Raw genomic sequence first — 19,366 nt, 5'->3', positions numbered from 1 at the left:
CGCCCTGGCGCAGCGATCCCTCGGCGCCCCCAGCCTGCCGCCTCTCCGCCCGCCTCCCTCCCGCGCTGGCCGCCCCTCGGGAGGGGGGGGCGAGCGGGGGATGAGGGGCGTGGCGTTGGAGCAGGCGCTCGCGCGCCGGCGGGCGGATGATGAGGGGCGGGCGGGCGCTCGCGCACCGGCGGGCGGGCTGCAAGCCGGCCGTCCTCGCCTCCCAGAGCCCCAGCTGGAGTGCTGGAAGGTCGCGCAAAGCCCCGCGCCGCTCCAGCTGGGGCTCCGGGAGGCGAGGGCGGGCGGCTTACAGCCCGCCCGCCGGCGCGCGAGTGCCCGCCTGCCCGTGGGGGCGGGGGCGGGTTGGGGAGGGGGAGCCCGGTATGCCGGCGGGCTCGTGGGGGCGCCCCTGGGGCGCCCAGCGCCCTGGCGCACCGCACCACCGGCCTCTATGAATGAGACGGCTCTGCTGATATAGTAACATCATTATTCCTTATGAGCTAGGCTTATGTAAAAGCGCTTGCTTGCTTGCTTGCTCTCATTCTGATTCCCCAAAATAAACCCAATTATCACATTGTGAAAGTATGCAGGAAGAGATCCAGTGCGTTCCTTCCCTGATGAAAGCCACAATCCCTCGGTTTGAAGAGCATCTGCCAGCAAAGAAGAGCAAGTGAGATGGAGGTGTAGTTTAGCACCAGCAGACTCTAACTGCATTCTGTTGACAAGGCCAGACTGGCTTGCTTTGTAACCAGAGATTCCAAACTTTTGGAGGGAAATTCTGAGCTGTATTTTGGTTTTGCATCAGACACAGAAAAATGCTCAGAGCTGCATTTTTGTTTAAGTATTTACAGCTGCTTTACTCTTAGTTACATTTAGAAAAATAAAAAAATGCTCTGCCCTTCCTCCATAGAGATCAAGGGGGTGTGGTTTGTCCCTTTGCTCTGTTTTAGCAGCACAACAACCCTATGAAGTAGGAAGAACAATCCCAAAGTCACCCAGGTTGCAATCCTAAGTACACTTTCCTGGGAGTAAGTCCCATTAAACTCAGTGGGGCTGAACTCCAAAGACACATAAACAAGGATATGCTGCCAGTACGATACATAGCTGAGTAAGAATTCGAACCCAGGTCTGCCCTGATCTGAATTTGACATTCTGTCTACAACTTCAGCTGAAGTTAGACAGTGGCCAATGGCTGCCAGTGGCTAGTCGACCACCTAATGCCAGGATTCTCACCAAGGACCTTGGACTAGCTGAGCTTTGGTGTGATCCAACCAGGATCTTGTACTGCTGTCATTATCAATGTATGTGGAACTAATTAAGAGGATTAGGACAGCAGTCCGGGCGAGAAACTCAGTGAGACAGTGATTCAGCATTGAGCAGGAGGCTCAGAGAGAGTTTGGAATTAAAGAAAGCTTATTTAAATAAAGTTCTTTGTTTTATAATACTCCTGCCTGATCCTTAACGATAATCAACACCAACTGAAACATGATGGCAGCGGTTTAGAAATAGAACCCAGTTGAAGCAGCAAAGAAAAAAAAACAGAAAAAACAAGGATTTTTAGATCATGGAGAGAGGCCTGGAAACCCCCCAGCACCACTGAAGTTCACTGCATTTAATCTAGCCCAGGCATGGAGGTGCTGGAGAGAACAGTTTGAATTCTAGCTGGATCTTGCCTTGGAGAGAGAGGAAGACAAGCATAAGGACTACTTAATGCCAGCTGGAGGGGAGCAGTGGCTGCAGTCCAGCAAAACCATGGCAGTGTCTGGTGCTCTTTTCTGGCTTCAGCGCGGCCAGGAGAGACGTCACTTCCTCCTCCACTGGCTGGGAGGCTTGCCCCCAGTTGCAGCCAATCGTAGGTGAGTCCAGGGCCGTGGTATGGTAGAGTGGACCAGAGGGAAAACTTATTCCCTCTACCGGTAGTCCACTCCCTGGCTGTAAAAGCCAGCTGCACCCAGGACCCAGCCTCAGTAGACGCTGGCTTCCCCACCCACCCTAAGCCATAGCACCCACCCAAATGGTGACCTTGGAGGAGTAGCCCCAATTTGATGTACATAAAGCATGGATCAGCAGCCTAGTTATTATCTGGAAACCCTCAAGAAAGCTGTGCATTTGTATCAATCCCAAACCTTTGAACAGAGCACTAAGTCACAGCCATTACCCTCTACCAATCATTGATGCTGCAGTATGTGACCTATCCTGAGCCAAGGTTTTATCGGTGTTTGATGTAAAAAATGGATTCCGGCGCGTAGAGCCTGACACAGAGTCAAGCTATCTGACCACTTGGGCAACTCCTTTTGGCATATATTGTTGGCTGTGAATGCCAATAGGCATCAACTAAGCCCCTGAACTATTTCTGTGTCGACTGAATCAGGAGCCTGAAAATAATTGCTGATGACATACTAATTGTGGGAGAAGGAGATAGTGGAAAGGCAGCAACAAAAAAACCATGGGAAAAAGTTCAGCATTTTTTTTGGAGAGGTGCAGAGAAAAAAATATATAACTCAACCCTGATGAAGTCAGGTTAGGATTAAAGGAAGGGCCTTTTATGGGCCACCTGTTGAAAGCAGAGGGTCAGAAAGTGGACCCAGCAAAAGTAGAAGCAATCTGGATGATGCCAAGACCTATGGATGTTGAGTGCAAAGATTTTTGGGAATGGACCACAGTTTGTCTCGGAATGTTTCAGGGCATTCCAAAAGCAGCAGGAATTTGATCATCTGACATCTTCACCTTGCAGATTGGGGTGGCTTGCAGCAATATATATGTATATCTCACTGGTGCTTGGTTTCCCCCAGGAAAATGCCAGCTCCCTGGCTCCACCTTTGCCGCGGTTCTTGCTAACAGAATTCTCCAACCCCGTGTTTGAGGAGGATGGCGAGGCACCAGCCCAGCGTCAGCCGGACGTCGAGAACAGAAACAGCACCAAACTCTCCGCCAACGGCTTTGGTATCACCAACGGGCGAAGGAGGGAGCGGGGGAAGACATTGGCAGGGCCCCACTAAGCAGATCTATGTTTGAGGGTGTTAGCATGAGTGAAAAAGAGCAAGTGGTCCAGTGGGGGAATCCTTTCAGGGCAAAGGTGATTGGGGAGCCTTTTGAGCCATAGGCCAGGGGTAGAAGGGTTTTTTTTCAGCCTGGGGGGGGGGGAATTTTCTGGGGCTACATGCTAATAGCTGGAAGGGGCTAGAGGCTCAGGTGTGATTTTTACCTTTGTGCTGTAGATTAGCACTCCTCTGCATCCTCCAACATCAAAGCAAGCAAGAATCACCATCAGAGTTCAAGTACACATTCCAGCCAGGCAGAAACACTTGAGGAGGGTGCAAGGCAGGGACAATGAAGGATGTGGCCTGAGGACAAGGGGGGGGGGGTGTCTGGGGATATTGTCAGGGGACAGTCGGTGATGGAGAAACTGCCAATCAAGAGTAGCAAGCAGTGCTGCTAAGCTACAGAAGAAGCATGTGCAGGATGCAGTCATAGAGAACATCAGGGACTGCTCCAGTCAGAACTGTTGCCTGCTCCTCACCCACCACTACCATTTAGTGGTGCTGTGGGTTAAACCACAGAGCCTAGGGCTTGCTGATCAGAAGGTTGGCAGTTCGAATCCCTGCAACGGGGTGAGCTCCTGTTGCTCGGTCCCAGCTCCTGCCCACCTAGCAGTTCGAAAGTACATCAAAATGCAAGTAGATAAATAGGTACCGCTCCAGCGGGAAGGTAAACGGTGTTTCCATGTGCTGCTCTGGTTTGCCAGAAGCAGCTTAGTCATGCTGGCCACATGACCTGGAAGCTGTACGCCGGCTCCCTCGGCCAGTAATGCGAGATGAGCTCTGCAACCCCAGAGTCGGCCACGACTGGACCTAATGGTCAGGGGTCCCTTTACCTTACCACTATAAAAACTGCAAACTGCCTTGGGTGCCTTGGCAGGAAGGTGGTGTAGCAATGCAACGAATAAATAATAAATAAATAAGCTAGATGGCCAAATAGCTTCACTTGTCTGAGGCAACTTCCTATGTTCCAGTTGCAGGGTAGCATGGTGGTGGTACAGGGGAGGATGCTGGGGGGTTTCTGTGCTATGACTGCATGACTGTGACACTCTGCTCCTGCTTCTGTACCTGCAGCCCAACAGGTCCGGGACATGGCAAGCAGGAAGTTCAAGCCAGACTGCAAGTTCTCCTGGCTCTGCGTGGCAATTCTCAGCACGGTGCTTCTCCTCCTCCTGGCCTTATTAGTGGGCATCATCATCGCCTCCCGTAAGTTTCAGTCACCGAGACCTGTCCGGAATTCCTCCAGAGGGGGTGGGCGCCTCCTGCTTTCCCCAGAAAGTACTTCTTTCTGCCCTTACCAACCAACCCACCCCCCATTTTTAAGGCAGAGCCGGAAGATCTAATAGAAGCAAGGGTAGTCAACATGGTGCCCTCCAGATGTTTTCTATATTTATTTAGTTGTTTACTGCGTTTATCTGGACAATTTACATCCTGTTTATTTGTGGTAGTTTCTAAGTTTTGTGCAAGATGAAAATCAGTTAAAACTATGAAATTCAGTTAAAATGCCTTCTGGGATTTTTAAGGAAGTCTTCAGTAGGCACTGTAGATTCAACCGGCGGGGGGGGGGGGGACCTCTCTGACCTCAGCTGGAAAGGAGGTTCATAAACGTAGGCCCACAATATTGGATATGAGCTGTATGTCTGAGCCATGTTGTGGGTTTCTGTCCAACTCTCAGCACCCATAACAAACCGCAGTTCCCAGGATTATCTAGGGGACGCCGTGGTTGTTTAAAGTGGTATAATACCACTTTAAATGTAGACTCTCCCTAAGTCCTCAGTGATTGGGCAGGGCTATAATGGCTCACACTGCTTCCCCTAGTGAAGTGTAGTTTCCCCCTTACAGAGCTGCAACTCTCAGCATCTTTAACAACCTAAGGTTCCCTGGATTCATTGGAGGGGAAGTAACATGCTTCAAATGCATGTTGGCTGTGCTTCAAATGTACAGCGTGGGTCTGTACATTTGGTCCACTGTAGATGGGCCAAAGGTCTGGTTCTGAATAAAGCAGCTTCCTAACTCTGCTTGAGGTGGAGATGCAAACCTCAGCCACTCCTTTCCCATTGCTGCTCTTCTCATCCCTTGTAAATTCTCTTTCTATGGCGGCAGAGCTGAAGTCCCACCATCCCGTCAAACCCTCGCTCGGGGCTTCTCATGCCCACACCATCACCGCTACCTCAACTCCCATCCCCAGGACCTCGCCAAGACCCCAGCCCACGGGGACACTATCCCAGGGAGGAAAGTCGCCTGTTACCACAATGCCAGCACCTTGTAAGTAGACAGCTGACGCCAGAGTTGTTTCCCAGACCGCCTTTAGAAGCATGATCACTACCCACTGTGTGTGGGGTGCCTGGTTTCCATTTGGTACAATGAACAGTCACAGAGTTGAGACTCTGTTACCCACCCCTGACAAGTGGCCCCTGGATAGTTGCCCAGAAGGGAATGGGGCCCTCAGCCTGCAAAGGATTATCCACTCCTGCTGTAAATCCACTCAACGTGTCATCGTTGTTGTTGTTGTTTTCCCCTCGTACAGTATGTGGGGGGATCCTGCTTGGCCCCAAGGGCACCTTCAGCTCCCCCAACTACCCAGCCCCCTACCCCCCAAACATCTTGTGCAAGTGGCACATCCGGGTGACGGCAGGGATGGCGATCCAGCTGAAGGTGGTGGAGCTAGACATTGAGAGTTCTGCCTCATGCCTATACGACCGGCTGGAGATATTCAAGGAGCAGGACGCTTCCTCGTTGTGGGATGGGAGTACCAGGTATAGTGCCATCATCCTATTGTTTATTTCAAATTGACTTTTATTTTTAATTGCACTGTTTTGCTGCTCTGTCCTTTAGGAGGAAGGGCAGGATGACCATTCCTGTTAGAGATTTCAAAGTGCCTACGTGCAGAAAGTCAGCTTATCACGTCTGTAGCAATTACCAGTTGGCAGAAAGCCAAGATCTGCTCTCTCTTCAGACCCTTAGCAACGACCTGTGATTGGTCAATGAGTTCCTAAAGAATGAGCTCTGTGTGAGAGCTGTGTGGTTGGTTGTTAGTGGTGTACTGAAGGTTGAGAGAGAGAGACAGAGAGGAGAGATTTTATGTTTTGTTTCTTTTATTTGTAAAGTCTGTACATAGTAACTTATGGATGCTAGTTGCTTCAATAAATACTGTATATAGTTATCCAAGTGAGTTGCTGAGTTCCTGCGTTGTGCTGTCCAGTTAATGCTCAACAGCCGGAAGCTTCAAGAAAACCTGCGGTTAACTCTGCTGTGTCCAGGACTACGTTATTTCCTGACACTAAATCTTAAGAATTCCCACCCCTTTTCCCTCCCAGGGGGCCATGGGAAAGCACTAGCTATTTTTCCCTTGGCTCCCTTTTTAAACAGGTGGCTTTTGCAGGTACTGTGGTTCCGTGGCACCGGCAACGATCAACACCAACTCCAGCCAGCTTCAGGTCATCTTTGTCTCAGATGACAACATTGCTCCCTCGGGCTTCACTGCCTGGTATCGGGCCATTCTGCCCAGTGAAAGTAAGTGAATCCAGGTGGTGTGGAGGTGGCGGGGGCAGAGAGCAATTCTCTTAGGGGGTTAAAAGAGATCCTTCCAAACGTTTTATTCCAAGTACTGGGTAGTGCTGGTGATTTGGGGAATGTATTATTACTTGGTTGCTAGACCCATTGAAGCTAATGGAGAAGACTAAATTAGGTTTGTTCATTTCAGTGTGGTGAACCTCACCTAAGTTAGGTTCATTCATTTCAAGGAGATGGGAGAAGCCATGGCGCTTTTGACCAGTTCCAAAACAAGTTTCAAGCCAGTTGCAATCCTTAGCTTCTTGTCCTCCAGGGGTGTTTGTCTGTTCCAGAGAACTGTTCCTGGGATGAGTTTCTCTGTGACCAGGGTCTCTGCCTCCACTCGGCCTACGTGTGTGATGGTTATCATGACTGCCACGACAAGAGAGATGAAGCCAACTGTAGCACAAAGCACAAAGGTACAGTCTGCAACAGCCAACACAACTGACCCCCAATGTTGCTGTGGCAGAAAAATTATTGGTGGGAAGGCATTGCAAAGGGGAGGCAAATGCCAATACTGGAGAAATGAGCTCCAAACCAAATTGTGAGTTTCCCTTTCTATGGGTGGAACAGTTAAGAACATCCAAATTTTCTCTTTATTTTGGTCCACATTTTTACCAGTCCACACTGACCTAATTTGCACCTCCCAGGTAAATACATGGGGTTGTCCCCAAGGATAATCTCTGACCAGAGCCGGCCCACCCAGGACACAGGGTGAAGCATCCACCTCAGGCAGCAGAAGTGCAAGAGGTGGCACTCTATCTACCCCATTGCTTCCATTACTGAGAGGGAGGCATTCTTGCATTCCTTGCGACATCTAAGAAAATTTTATTTGCCCCAAGAATTGTTGATCCAATTTTACAGAGGTACCATTGAAACTGTTCTCTGTAATTCTATTACTGTTTGGTATGGCACAGCCTCTAAGCTGGATAAGAAGAGACTCCAACGAGCAGTAAGAATTGCAGAGAGGGTAATTGGTGTTAGTTTGCCTCCAACAGAGACACTTTATGCTGCCAAAGCCAGGAAGAGAGCAGAGAGAATTGTCGCAGACCCTTTGCATCCTGGACATTACCTGTTTGATTTACTTCCATCCGGACGTCGTTACAGGACTCTATACACAAAAACATCTAGGCACAGACATAGTTTTTTCCCCCCTTTTGCCATCAAACTGTTGAATTTGTAGTTGTGTGTGGAAGGGAGGTCAGTTGGTGGTATGGGGTTCCTTTGTTGTGCTGTTGTAGCGTGAGGGGAATAGTGTTTGTATGAGGTATGTTTTCTTTACATTGCAATGTAGTCGAAGCAAAATTCCAAGTATGATTGATACTTGGCCAATAAAATTATTCCTATTCCTATTCCTATTCCAACTAATTATAACCCTCTCAGAGCTACCATTTCCAGAGTTCCTTCAGAAGAGTGATGGACCATTAAACCACTCTGGAAATTGTAGCTCTGCAAGGGGAGTAGGGGGTTGCTTAACTCTCAGTGGGGGGGCTTAGCCCTGTCTGTTTCAAAATAGATCTGGGGAGGGGGCTTCTATGTGAAGTGGTTGGGCCAGGTTCCCAAATCTGTTACTGGAATCTGAGTGGACATGCTGGAAATGAAGAGAGACCGCCTGCACCTTTAATATTTCAGCAGTATCATTCTGCACAACTATTAAAATTGTAGGACTGCTCTCCTGTTTCTCATCTGAAATAGCTATGGGAGTTGCAAAAAATTTGCCTCTCATTGTGAGAAGAAGGAAAGTACAATAGGAAAAGAGAAAGGGGAGGGAGGGAGGGAGGGGGAGAGGGGGGGAGAGGAAGAGGGAGAGAGAGAGAGAAACCACTTGGATATCCTTCTCTCTGGTGCCCATAATGCAAGCCCATCCATCACCACAATATGTGTGTTTCCTTGCAGGTTGTGGGGGGACCCTCACCAGCATGGAAGGGCAATTATTCTCCCCAAATTACCCACAGCCATACCCACATCTGCAGGTGAGTGGCGACTTGAGATTTATTATGGACCACAGGAAGGGGGCCCATCTTCATTGTCCCTGCCCCACACTACCTTACACACAAGGGGAAAGGGACAGGGAAGGAACAAGAAAAACTAAAACTCAAGCACTGATTCTGGTTGCTCTGTAATGACCTGCTGGTACAGTTTAGCGGCAGGAGGTGCCTGATATAGCTGGTCTTTCAGCAAAGCTGATGGGATGAGCTCCCCACCATTCTCACTGATGTATGGCTTCAGTTTTGAAAGTCAGCAACGGGGAGGATGGAGGCAGAACTAGAGAATAGTTGTCTGTGCCTCTCACAGGCTCTGCCTCCTGCCCCACCAGAATCAATGAGCAGCAGCCATTGGTGGTCTCCCCAGCATCCCCAGGAAGGTCTGGGAGAGAACTCCCTGCCTGAAACCCTGGAGAGCAGCTGCCAATCATTGCAGACAACACTGAGCTCGGGATAAGGCAGTTTCCTACATGTCTCTGAAAAGGCAGGAGTTGTCCCCTGCCTGAAACCGCCCCTCCAAGAGCTGCTGCCGGCCAGAGCAGACAATACTGACAGGGGCATAGCAAGGTGGGGGGGTTGGGGGCAGTTCGCCCCGGGTGCCACCCTGGAGGGGGGTGACACTCGGCGGCCTCCCCCGCGACCCCCAAGCTGAGCCCCACCACCTGGTAAAGCCTCACTTGGCGGCATGTAAGGTTGCTGCGTGCTGCTGTCACATGCGACAACCTTACAAGCCGCCAAGCGAGCGACACCGAGCAGATTTGCAAGCAAGCTGTGGAGCGACGCTGCCTCTATTCGCGACGTGCTCGCGGGGTTTGCCATGGCGTCGCTCCATAGTGTGCATGCGCCATGATGTCGTGACGCATGCGCGCTATGGAGCGACACCCCGCCCCAGGGGTGCCCCCGCATTTGCCGCTCCAGACGGCCAAGCGGCTCCATTCGCCAGTGAATACTGAGCTAAATGGTCCAATGGTCCGACTCAGAATAAGATGGTTTCCTGGGAACCTGAGATCTGAGTAGAAAGAAACCCTCCATAGTCCAGCTTTCATACCGTCATGCTAGGAGCCCCCCTATCGTGTACAGTAGACTTCCCAGACCTGCCTTTCTTTTCCAGCTCTGCCTCTGGCATATCTCAGTGCCCGTGGGCCACGTGGTGGACTTGCATTTCCACAACTTCAGCCTTGAGTCCCAGGAGGAGTGCAACTATGACTTTGTGGAGGTGTACGACAGCGCTGGGATGGGAGCAACCAGCGTCATGGGCAGGTATGGTGGTCTTTCATACCACCACCACCCCAGTATCGCTAGCAAATTCAAACTGTTACCATGGTCAGAACCCAACAATTCCCAGAAGTTTCATGAAAATATGTGGAGAGCCTGACTGTGGAATCGGGCCAGAAGGGGCTAATCCAGTCAGTGTCCTATTTGCATGGTCAATCAGATGGGAAGTCCTCTTTTAAACCCATCCAGATTGATGGCCATCACTGCATCTTGTCCCTGTGAATTCTGTGATTTAGCCCTGCACCATGTGAAGAAGTCCTTCCCTCTGCCTGTCCTGAGTCTTCCAACCTTTGACTTCATCGGATTTCCACAAGTTCTAATATTTTGACTGAGGGAGAAATGCCTTTTTTCTCTCTCCACTTTCCTCGCAGTGACTTTCCCCTGTCCATTGTGAATTATGTATAAACATTTCAATGGAAGGTTTTCACCAGAAGAGGGAGCCTCTGGCCTAGGTCTATGCTGCAAGCCAGAAACCACTAGCACAGTAACCAGTGTGGCAGCTCTCAGGTGACACAAAGCGACCAATCGGGTCTTCCTTCCTCTATCCTATATGCAAATAACAAACTCATTTTCTGAGCGTTGATCCTTCTGTAGCCCCGATGGCACCATCTGCTCTCAAGAGCGAGTGATCAGGTCTTTCGGGGGAAACCCCAAGGTGTGCAGAATTGCCATATATATCCCTCCAGCATGTTGAGTCCCCAAACTGGGATGCACAGCTTCCCGTCTGTGCTTCCACACCAAGTCATGTGATCCGTGCAAGATCACAGAGACGAAAAAGATGCCACATTGAGATCACAGCCCCAATAAAAGCATTTTTCCCGGGGCAATATCTTTGCGTGAAATTGTGTGATATCACAGCACCCAAAATGGCCACCAAGCTCTCATGGGGAAACGCCAGCATGTCCCAGTTTTTCCAGGACACTTGCAGGGTGTGGTGTATTTAAAGGGGTGAGAGGAAATTAAAGGAGAACCCCTACAAAATAAAACACACTCAAGCCCGTGGAATACTGGGCATGCTCAGTGGAAACAGAATGCTGAGTATGGACAGGAATGGAAAACCAGGTGGAAGGGGAATGGAATGGAGTACCCTAGAACTTGTTATGTTTGGAACCCTGAGCAGGAGCATTTCACGCAGCAACATTTTACTACAGACCCCAGTTGTAAAGCCTCTGATCCTGGTCTGGTCCTTAGTCGGAGTGATTCATCACTTCATGCAAAGCCAGACTTCTCTCTCCAGGCATCCCTAGTCTGTGTTGCCCAGTCAGTGCTTGCTTTGCCTCCAGATAACCAGCCCCAACAACATAAGGGTGTGTGTTTGTGTGTGTATCCCTGTATTTAGAACTGGGTGCTTTGTTAAAAGTCACTCCCCCCTTCCTCTTTTTGCAGGTTCTGCAGCTCCAACTTGCCCCCTGTCCTGACCTCCTCACAGCATGTCATGACAGTCCTCTTTGTGGCGGACGAAGGAATAGCTGACAACGGGTTCTTTGCCACTTACCATGCCCACAACGCCACGGAAAGTAGGTGATGGTGGCTCCTGGCACCTTTGTCTACTGCCAGCTGAGGTAGAATGGGCCAGCCAGCTCTCCCTTCAACATTTGTTTACTACTTGCCCCTATTCACCAGCCCCTGCTTACACATAATCTCCTGGAGATTCCTCCCTCCCCACATGGGCCTCAGAAAGGGGAAGCACTCTGCCCATCCACAGAGGCACCCTCCCCTTTTAAAATTGTTACCTCCCATTACAAAGAGAAGACACCTTTCCAGAGCTCTGGGATTCCAGCCAAACTTCCTTAAATGGGGGGGGGGGTTGAACTATAAAGACATTGTGGTTTTAAAACTGGGCCATGTTTTCCCCCCAACCTCACCACCAGTCCCAAACACTTGCCTTGCTATCCAGCCTGGTGAAGCATTTTGGTGCACTCAGAAGCTTGCGCACTCTTCTGTAACATTACGGTTGTTTGCAGTAAAGGGACTTTAGAATCTTTCAAATCAAGAATGGTAGCTTGACCATTAGCTGTGCATGCTGGTGTAACCTCCCGCTCTTCCTCTCCTCGACAGCATATTTTTCTCTGAGAAAATCCAATTGACTTGGCATGTGGAGGGCTGGAAAATGATTTCCTTGCTGTTGAATAAGTAGGGGTGGGACTTCATCCCTGCTCCCCCGAATGACTTCTGGCCATATGCCTTCCCTTCTGTCTCTGTTAACAGAAAGTGTTAGAAGTCGCAGTGGCTGGTCCCCACTGAGACTGGTAGGGCAGCAAGCAGGGAGGCCAACAGTTGGTGGCGCCAGAGCCAATGACGGATAAGAGACAGAGCCCATGTCAGGCAGATCCGGCCCATTTTGGTCTTGTCTCTATCCTCCTCTCTGCTGAGTTCCACAAGGGCAGCACTGAGACTAAGGAGGAGGTTGACAGGACTGCTTGTAAGTAAGAAGGCAGGCAGGTGGCTAGCTGAGGTCAGAGTGAGGCCGATAGGGTCGTCCCCCATTTGCCCTAATGGGACAAGTCTGCACTGCACTGCTATCCACACATTTTCTCTTCTGCCTCCGCTAACGAAAAGGACTAGAAGCATGCTTTTTCTTAAAATGAAAACGGGGGGGGGGGGGGAGGGGGCGGAATGAAAGAAGGAAGATTCAGGCAGAGGGTTATGAAGGGGGCAAGCCATCGCCCATAACAGCTACTTCCCCAATAGCAGAAAAACTCCTGCTTTCTGCCACGTCAGTCATGGAACATTGAGGAGGGGCCTCATTCATAAAAGCCTCAAGGTTGGCACTGATGGTGCTGGATCTGGGGGCGGAGGGGGGAGGGTCATGCTGGCCCACATCTCTTGGGAAGGACTGCATTTGTTTGTTCTCAAACTCTAGCCCTCCTGGGATTACATACATTTTGGCAGTTAGGGGTTTTTCTGTGTGTGTTTGTTGTTTTCCATAATTACTACTTAGCCTTACAGCAGGAAAATTCCATCCAGGGGAGAGAGAAATCCCTAAGCGGGAATGCCACTGACCCCAAAGCTTTCATTCTCGTCATGTGATTAGAGGAAAACTCACATCTGACTCCAGGCCAAACTTGTGAATAGCTAAACTGTACAACTGCACACACTAGGCATGGATGGATCTGTCAGTTTTACTTTCTCTCACTTTCTCATTCTTCTAATCTTATGTAAAGGTCACCACTTCCACAGCAATCTGCACTAAAAGGACAAAAAGCTCATGAAAATTTTATCAGTATTTTAGTGCGAATTCCCCCAAATAAATGCATTTTTGGATGCAGTTTTGACTAATGTGCACATTTTTGCAAGCAATTTTTCCTAATACATTTAATTTTTAACGTTATCTTCATAAAGGCGTGTCTTTTATGCACATTTTCCTTTAATATATTCATTTTTGGACACGTTGGTTGGAGAGCTGCATCACAAGATTCAGAGAAGGGTGAATTTCACAGGATAGCTGAGTTCCATTTTGTGCATTGCTTCAGGAAGTGCAAATCAGGTAGTTTCTCATTAAGAGACAAACAAAATCTAACCACCCCCCCCCAAAGTTCCTTTTCTTTTTTTGCAATGTAACAAGCTTTATTAATAGTCTTACAATACATTACATATATAAGTACATCTCGTAGAGTAAATTGAGATTTCAATCACACATATACACACACAAACATATACTTGTCCTTTCTTACATAGTTATAAACCTTAAGCTTCAGCTGCGTTTATGCTACTTTTTATGCGGTTATTAACAAAGATTATTAACAAAAAATATTAACAAAAAATATCATAAAAACTTTGGACTTCCTGTCAATTCCCGTTGTATGCTTTTATTCTAATAGTGAATGTACCTACCATTATTAATCTGTTCTTTGTATATTCTCTAATAACATTCTTACAACAATTTGTTCCTTGCTTCCTCATCAAATGATGATGAGTTCCAGGACAGAGTACCATCCAAGTGCTTCTCACGGGCCAAATGATTCCCTTTACTCTTTGGAATAATTTTTAAGTTTCTCTGAAAGAAGAAAAGCAACTTGGAATTCCTGGCTCCCCTACTGAGATTTAGTGGCCACTTTGTGACAAAACTATAGAATGATGCTATCTGTGCTGACATGTAGATTAAAGGGGAAAGAAGTGAGCCTTGTAGAGGTTGATTAAAATAAGTTTGTGTTAAAGCAGTTGCATGCTGCTTTAGAAGTTCCCCATCCCTTAAGGCTGAAGCTGCCATTTAGCAGGGTGTTATCTACCCAAGACTTCTGCTGTCCTCTCTCTTGCCTTTCTCAACCCCTCTCCAGAAACGTGCAGCCCCCTGGATTTCTCCTGCAGAAATGGCGAGTGCCTGTCTCAGGCGTTGGTGTGCGATGGCTGGCACAACTGCCCAGATGGGAGCGATGAATTCAACTGCACCAGCCTCACCTATGCATCTTTCGGTGAGCGGCAATTCCTTCCTCATGAAACAAGATTCCTGAAGTTGAGGTCCTGTACCAATTGCTCAAAAAGGGCTGCCCTGTCATTTGAGACTGAGTCATAAATAAGGATGGGCAAATTTGCCCATTGTGGTGCCCCACAGTTTCTCACTTCCCCTAACCTAAAGTTCAGAACTTTAGATTTCTGCATTAGTTTGCAATTTTAAAACAAACAAACAAACACCCTTACGTTAAATTGTTAGCATTTCCTTGCACATTTATCCCAATATACCTATTTTTTGTATGCAATTTTGTCTAATATGTACATTTTTGCAAGCAATTCCCCCTAATATACTGCATTTCTGTATATTATTTTTCACAAATGTATTCATTTTTATGCATACTTTGCCCAAGCATACACATTTTTGCATGCAATCCCTCTTTTCGAAAAATGCATAATAAAATTCAGAGAAGTGCAAAATTAGCTGTGTTTCAGTTCGCATGTCGTTTTGGGAAATGTGAATTAGGTAGTTTTGCATTTAACTGAATTTCTCCTTCATCCTTAGCTATGAATCACAACATCCCCATCTCAAATCTCACCTCTGCCACAATCATTCTAGATGGCCTTATATAGGCTAAGCCACCGTCTCTCAGCCTTGGCCTCTCCATCTGTTCTAAGGGGATAATAATTCTGGCCTACCTTAAATGGCTGTTGCAACAAGAAGATAATTTATGTAAAGTGGTTGAATATAATAAAGCAGTAGCCTTCAACATTCTTAGATCTGGAGACCACCTTTAGGCCAAACATTAATTGTGGGGCCTTCTTAATTTTTGATGATGTAGACCAGGGGTAGGCAACCTAAGGCCCGTGGGCCGGATGCGGCCCAGTCGCCTTCTCAATCAGGCCCACGGACGGTCCAGGAATCAGCGTGTTTTTACATGAGTAGAATGTGTCCTTTCATTTAAAATGCATCTCTGGGTTATTTGTAGGAATTCATTCATTCCAGATAGATAGATAGATAGATAGATAGATAGATAGATAGATAGATGGTCTGAGGGACAGTGGACCGGCCCACGGCTGAAAAAGGTTGCTGACCCCTGATATAGACTGGTGTATGTGTTTGTGTGGTTATTTGTTTAATAAAAGTTGACAATTATAGCAGTTAAAAAGAACACTTGAAACCATTAGATCAAGAAGAAATTCCCTAAACATGTGTGCCTTCAAGAGCTGTCGGAATGCCAAAAGTTTTGGAGCCTCTTGTATTTCTGCACGGATTGCATTCCACAAGGGGGAACGTGCTGGTTTCCCCTTCCCTCTTGTTTCTCAGTAGCCCCATTCCGGCTCCCCAGTTTGCCCCCAGGCGTATGAGTTCGTTGCTAGAAGGCTATCACTATTTAAGTCCATCGCTCCCTAGTCTAGGGTATTTAGCAAGGCCTCCTCCCCATCAGAACCTGGGGAAATGAACCTGGCATCTAACTAGGCGTAATCTAACTATAAATATGAGCTGCTGGGGTTGGGGGTGTTAGGCAAGACAACGGGGTTTTCACCTCTGGTGCCCAGCGATAATTTTCCTGGAGGGTGGCAACATGCTGGGCTAGAAGTAACTTTGAGCTGGTTGGGAAAAGCTGCTCTGTATGTTCCTGAGCTGAATCTGAAACATTGCCACACAAACACACATAGAGCTGCACCTTTTCCTTCTCTTCTACCTGCAGAGCCGTCCTGCGAGCCGATTGAGGTAGAGATGTGTTTGGGTCTCAGTTACAATGCCACCTCTTTCCCCAACATCTGGCTGACCATTATGGATCAGCAAGAGGCAGAAGAGCATCTCGAAGACTATATGGTGAGCCTGGTGGAAGGTGGGGAGGGCTGGGCCCTTGGATTGTGGGGAAGGCAGGGAACATCAACAGAAAGCACCTTGCCACAGAGTGGGGAGCAGGAGAGAAAGATCTGGCCCAGTAGGACAACACCCCTCCCACCACTTTAGAAAGATTGATAGGTTGGTTCCTGGGCATGTGGAGCCCTGAAAAATGCCACACACACACACACACACACACACACCAAGCCTGTTGGCCACTGCCTATCCTTGGTTCTAGATCAGCTGGAGCCAGAACCAGGAAAATGACTCCCTTTCTGCCCCTTTGCTCATTTTTTAAAAAATTATTTTTATAAATCCATGACATCACACCACCATACAACAATTATAGAAAATAAGTTTGACTTAACCATAATCCACACAGTGCACAGCCATTTTCTACATGTTAAAAGAGAAAATTCGCAAATGCAATAATTGCATCCACTTAACAACAACCATCAGGAGTGCTTAGCCAAGGAGGTGTCTCAGAAATACATCTAACTGAAATGATTTTTGAGAAGCAGCAGTTATATTGCAGCTCTCTGACAGGTCACGTGACAAGGGGTCCCACATATCTTCAGATTTGTCCCTCCTGCTTTCACCCGCCATTAGCATTTTTCTTTGCAGACGTTTTTCAGCTGGGGCAGTAGTTCCCAAACTTCCCCCCGCCCTATAAACTCATTCTCAGTGCCTCCTGCCCTATAAACACATTGTTCAGAACAGCTGTTTGCACAATCCGCTAAGGAAGGTAACACAATAAAAATTCAAAGCAGTAGCGATTAATTACACATTTATTCAAAGCCCAATTAAAACTATTCAGTTTTCTTGATTCAGCAAAATTGATGCACTTAGAATCTTAGAGTTGGAAGTCATTTAGTCCACCCCCCTGCAATGCCGGAATCTCAGCTAAAGCATCCATGACAGATGGTCATCCAACCTCTGTCTAAAAACCTCCAAGAAAGTCCACCACCTCTCTTGAGAGTCTGTTCCACTGCTGAACAGCTCTTACTGTCAGAAGGTTTTTTCCGAATGTTTAGTCGGAATCTCCTTTTGAAGGCATTGCTCCCTCCTCCATGTGACAGACCTTAAGATATTTGAAGATGGCTGTAATATCTCCTCTCAGTCTCCCCTTTTCCAGGCTAAACATACCCAGCTCCTTCAAGCGCTTCCCATAAGGCTTAGTTTCCAGACCCCTGATCATCTTGGTTGCCTTCCTCTGCACAAGTTCCAGCTTGCCAACATCCTTCTTAAAATAGTGGTGCCCAGAACTGGACACAGTATTCCACTTGATCCTGTGATATTGAGATTCCTGCATTGCAGGGGGTTGGACAAGATGACACTTGGTACCCCCTTTGAATTCTGTAACTCTATGTTACCAGCTTCTCAAAGTATGATGCTCACTTGCAGCTCCACTGCCCCACAGTGGGCATTAGCGCCCCCTTTGGGAACCACTGAGCTAGGGCAAGAGACCACCATCTCTGCATGGGGTACTTCCAGGGATGGGCTACCAAATGCAGTATTAGGTGTTTATACAGTAAACCATTCATGTTTTCCAGGAGTAGTGAGAGAAGGGCTGATCTAACACCTGACAAGTGCCTTTGCCTGCTGCCCCTTGCTCGTTCTTTTTCAGATGCTGAAGGACTTCTCTTGCTACCCATCTCTGCGCTTGCTCCTGTGCAGCCTCTTCGTACCCAAGTGCACCCCGGACGGGGGCATCCTGCAGCCGTGCCGCTCCGTGTGCCTGGCAGCCGAGCAGAGCTGCCAGCAATCCCTCACCCTTCTGGGCCTCCCGTGGCCCCTGAACTGCAATGTCCTGCTAGATTCCAACAACCCTTTGGAGTGCTTCCTGCCATAAAAGGGGCTGCCCCGCTCTATCCGCAACCCCTACTTCACGTGCCATGTAGCTGAATGCTCCTCTCATTGCCCAGCTTGGTGGGAGACCCTTTTGGAGCTTGCCAGTTCCCAAGCGGAAGTTCCCCATCAGAAGAAATCCCCCACCAGAAGGCCTTGGGATCTGAGCTACAATGCTTTGTAGGTCATCCACTGACGAACGTCTCTCCAATGAATCGGTGGAATCTGAGCAACAGGAGGACAATTTGCATTTTGGGGTTGAGTTTTTAGATTGTAAGCACCTTGGGTCAGAGGCCTGTCCTCGTACCCTTCGTAAAGTTCTATGCGCCTCGATGGTGCCCATATAAATAACTTGGATAATAATATATCAGAGGCTGCAGGGGGCTTCCATCATAATTAGAGCTGTAATATTTAGCTGATTGGTTTTTAAGTCTTTGTGGTTGATTTTAAAAGGCATTTAAAAAAAAGAAAAGATTAATGTAAATGATTCTTACTGTACATACTGACAATTCCACGGCTTGTGAGCCCTTTCTTAGAAGGGGAGTTCTTTCTTCTCTCTTACGTGGGAGCAAAAGCCTCCTGTGAGATTATGCCTACAGCAGCACATGTGCTAAGAAGGAAGGAAGGAAGGAATATTTGCCTACCAGGATTACGTTGTTAAAATGCAAATTCATCCAGATCATAGAACTTTAAGATTGGAAAGGATCCCAGGGGTCATGTAGTCCAACCCCCTGCAATGAAGTTGATTGATTCGCTGATTAAAAGTCATACAATTCATCCACTAAAAGTTCCTTTCTCTGAGTGACAACCCTAATAATTCTTGATTATATAGCAGCAAAGGAGGACATATTCTTGTTCCAGTTAACGCAGCATCAGATTGCACCATACATAGTAGTTTACTGGATTGTGATTTTACATTAATCTCCCATTTCAGCTCTGCCCTGCGCTCATGAGTTAACTGTGCATGCATTTTTTTTAAAAAAAAAACAACCAAAAAAACACCCTTCAGAATTATTTGTCAAAGACAGCTGAATTTAGCATCCTCTATAAACCATGCAAATCAAGCAAGGCTTTTCCTTATTTTGCAAAATGTGTTCCGTCTGTGCTCATCATGAGCGGGTGTGGGCAGAGACATGCAGGGCCCTGAAGTCCTGTTCCTGGAACACTGCAAATCTTATTCAGCCACCCACATGATTTCTGAGATTTCAGTGGGCTTTTATACATCTTAAGGACTAGCCACTTGTTGCTGTTGTTTAATGAAAGCTGCTATTCTCAGGAAGCTGTATCCTCCATCCCAAACCACATCCTGTGAGTTTTCTGTGCTTGCATGTAATTGTCAAACGCACCCAGCCCTTGCGGCAAAGCCCTGCTGAAAGTATTTCTTTCCAGAATACATCTGGTTTAATAATGATTATGCAAAGATTTTGAAGACTTCA

General features: G+C 47.8%; 1 protein-coding gene across 1 annotated transcript; it reads left to right on the top strand.

The window, feature by feature from the left end:
• The first annotated feature begins 2,745 nt into the window (after positions 1 to 2,745).
• On the top strand, positions 2,746 to 17,976 carry MFRP (membrane frizzled-related protein). The gene is made up of 12 exons (XM_033172542.1): positions 2,746 to 2,931; positions 4,101 to 4,232; positions 5,127 to 5,291; positions 5,554 to 5,782; positions 6,409 to 6,539; positions 6,872 to 6,997; positions 8,475 to 8,551; positions 9,675 to 9,823; positions 11,225 to 11,355; positions 14,116 to 14,250; positions 15,940 to 16,067; positions 17,710 to 17,976. Exons 1-12 carry the CDS (start codon positions 2,748 to 2,750, stop codon positions 17,932 to 17,934), a joined length of 1,812 nt encoding a protein of 603 aa, XP_033028433.1. The 5' UTR covers positions 2,746 to 2,747; the 3' UTR covers positions 17,935 to 17,976.
• The last annotated feature ends 1,390 nt before the right edge of the window (positions 17,977 to 19,366 follow it).

The sequence above is a fragment of the Lacerta agilis genome, chromosome 15, assembly GCF_009819535.1.
Source record: "Lacerta agilis isolate rLacAgi1 chromosome 15, rLacAgi1.pri, whole genome shotgun sequence".
Classification (NCBI taxonomy): domain Eukaryota; kingdom Metazoa; phylum Chordata; class Lepidosauria; order Squamata; family Lacertidae; genus Lacerta; species Lacerta agilis.
Note: the sequence above shows the minus strand (reverse complement) of the source record. Positions and strands in the feature narration are given on the sequence as shown.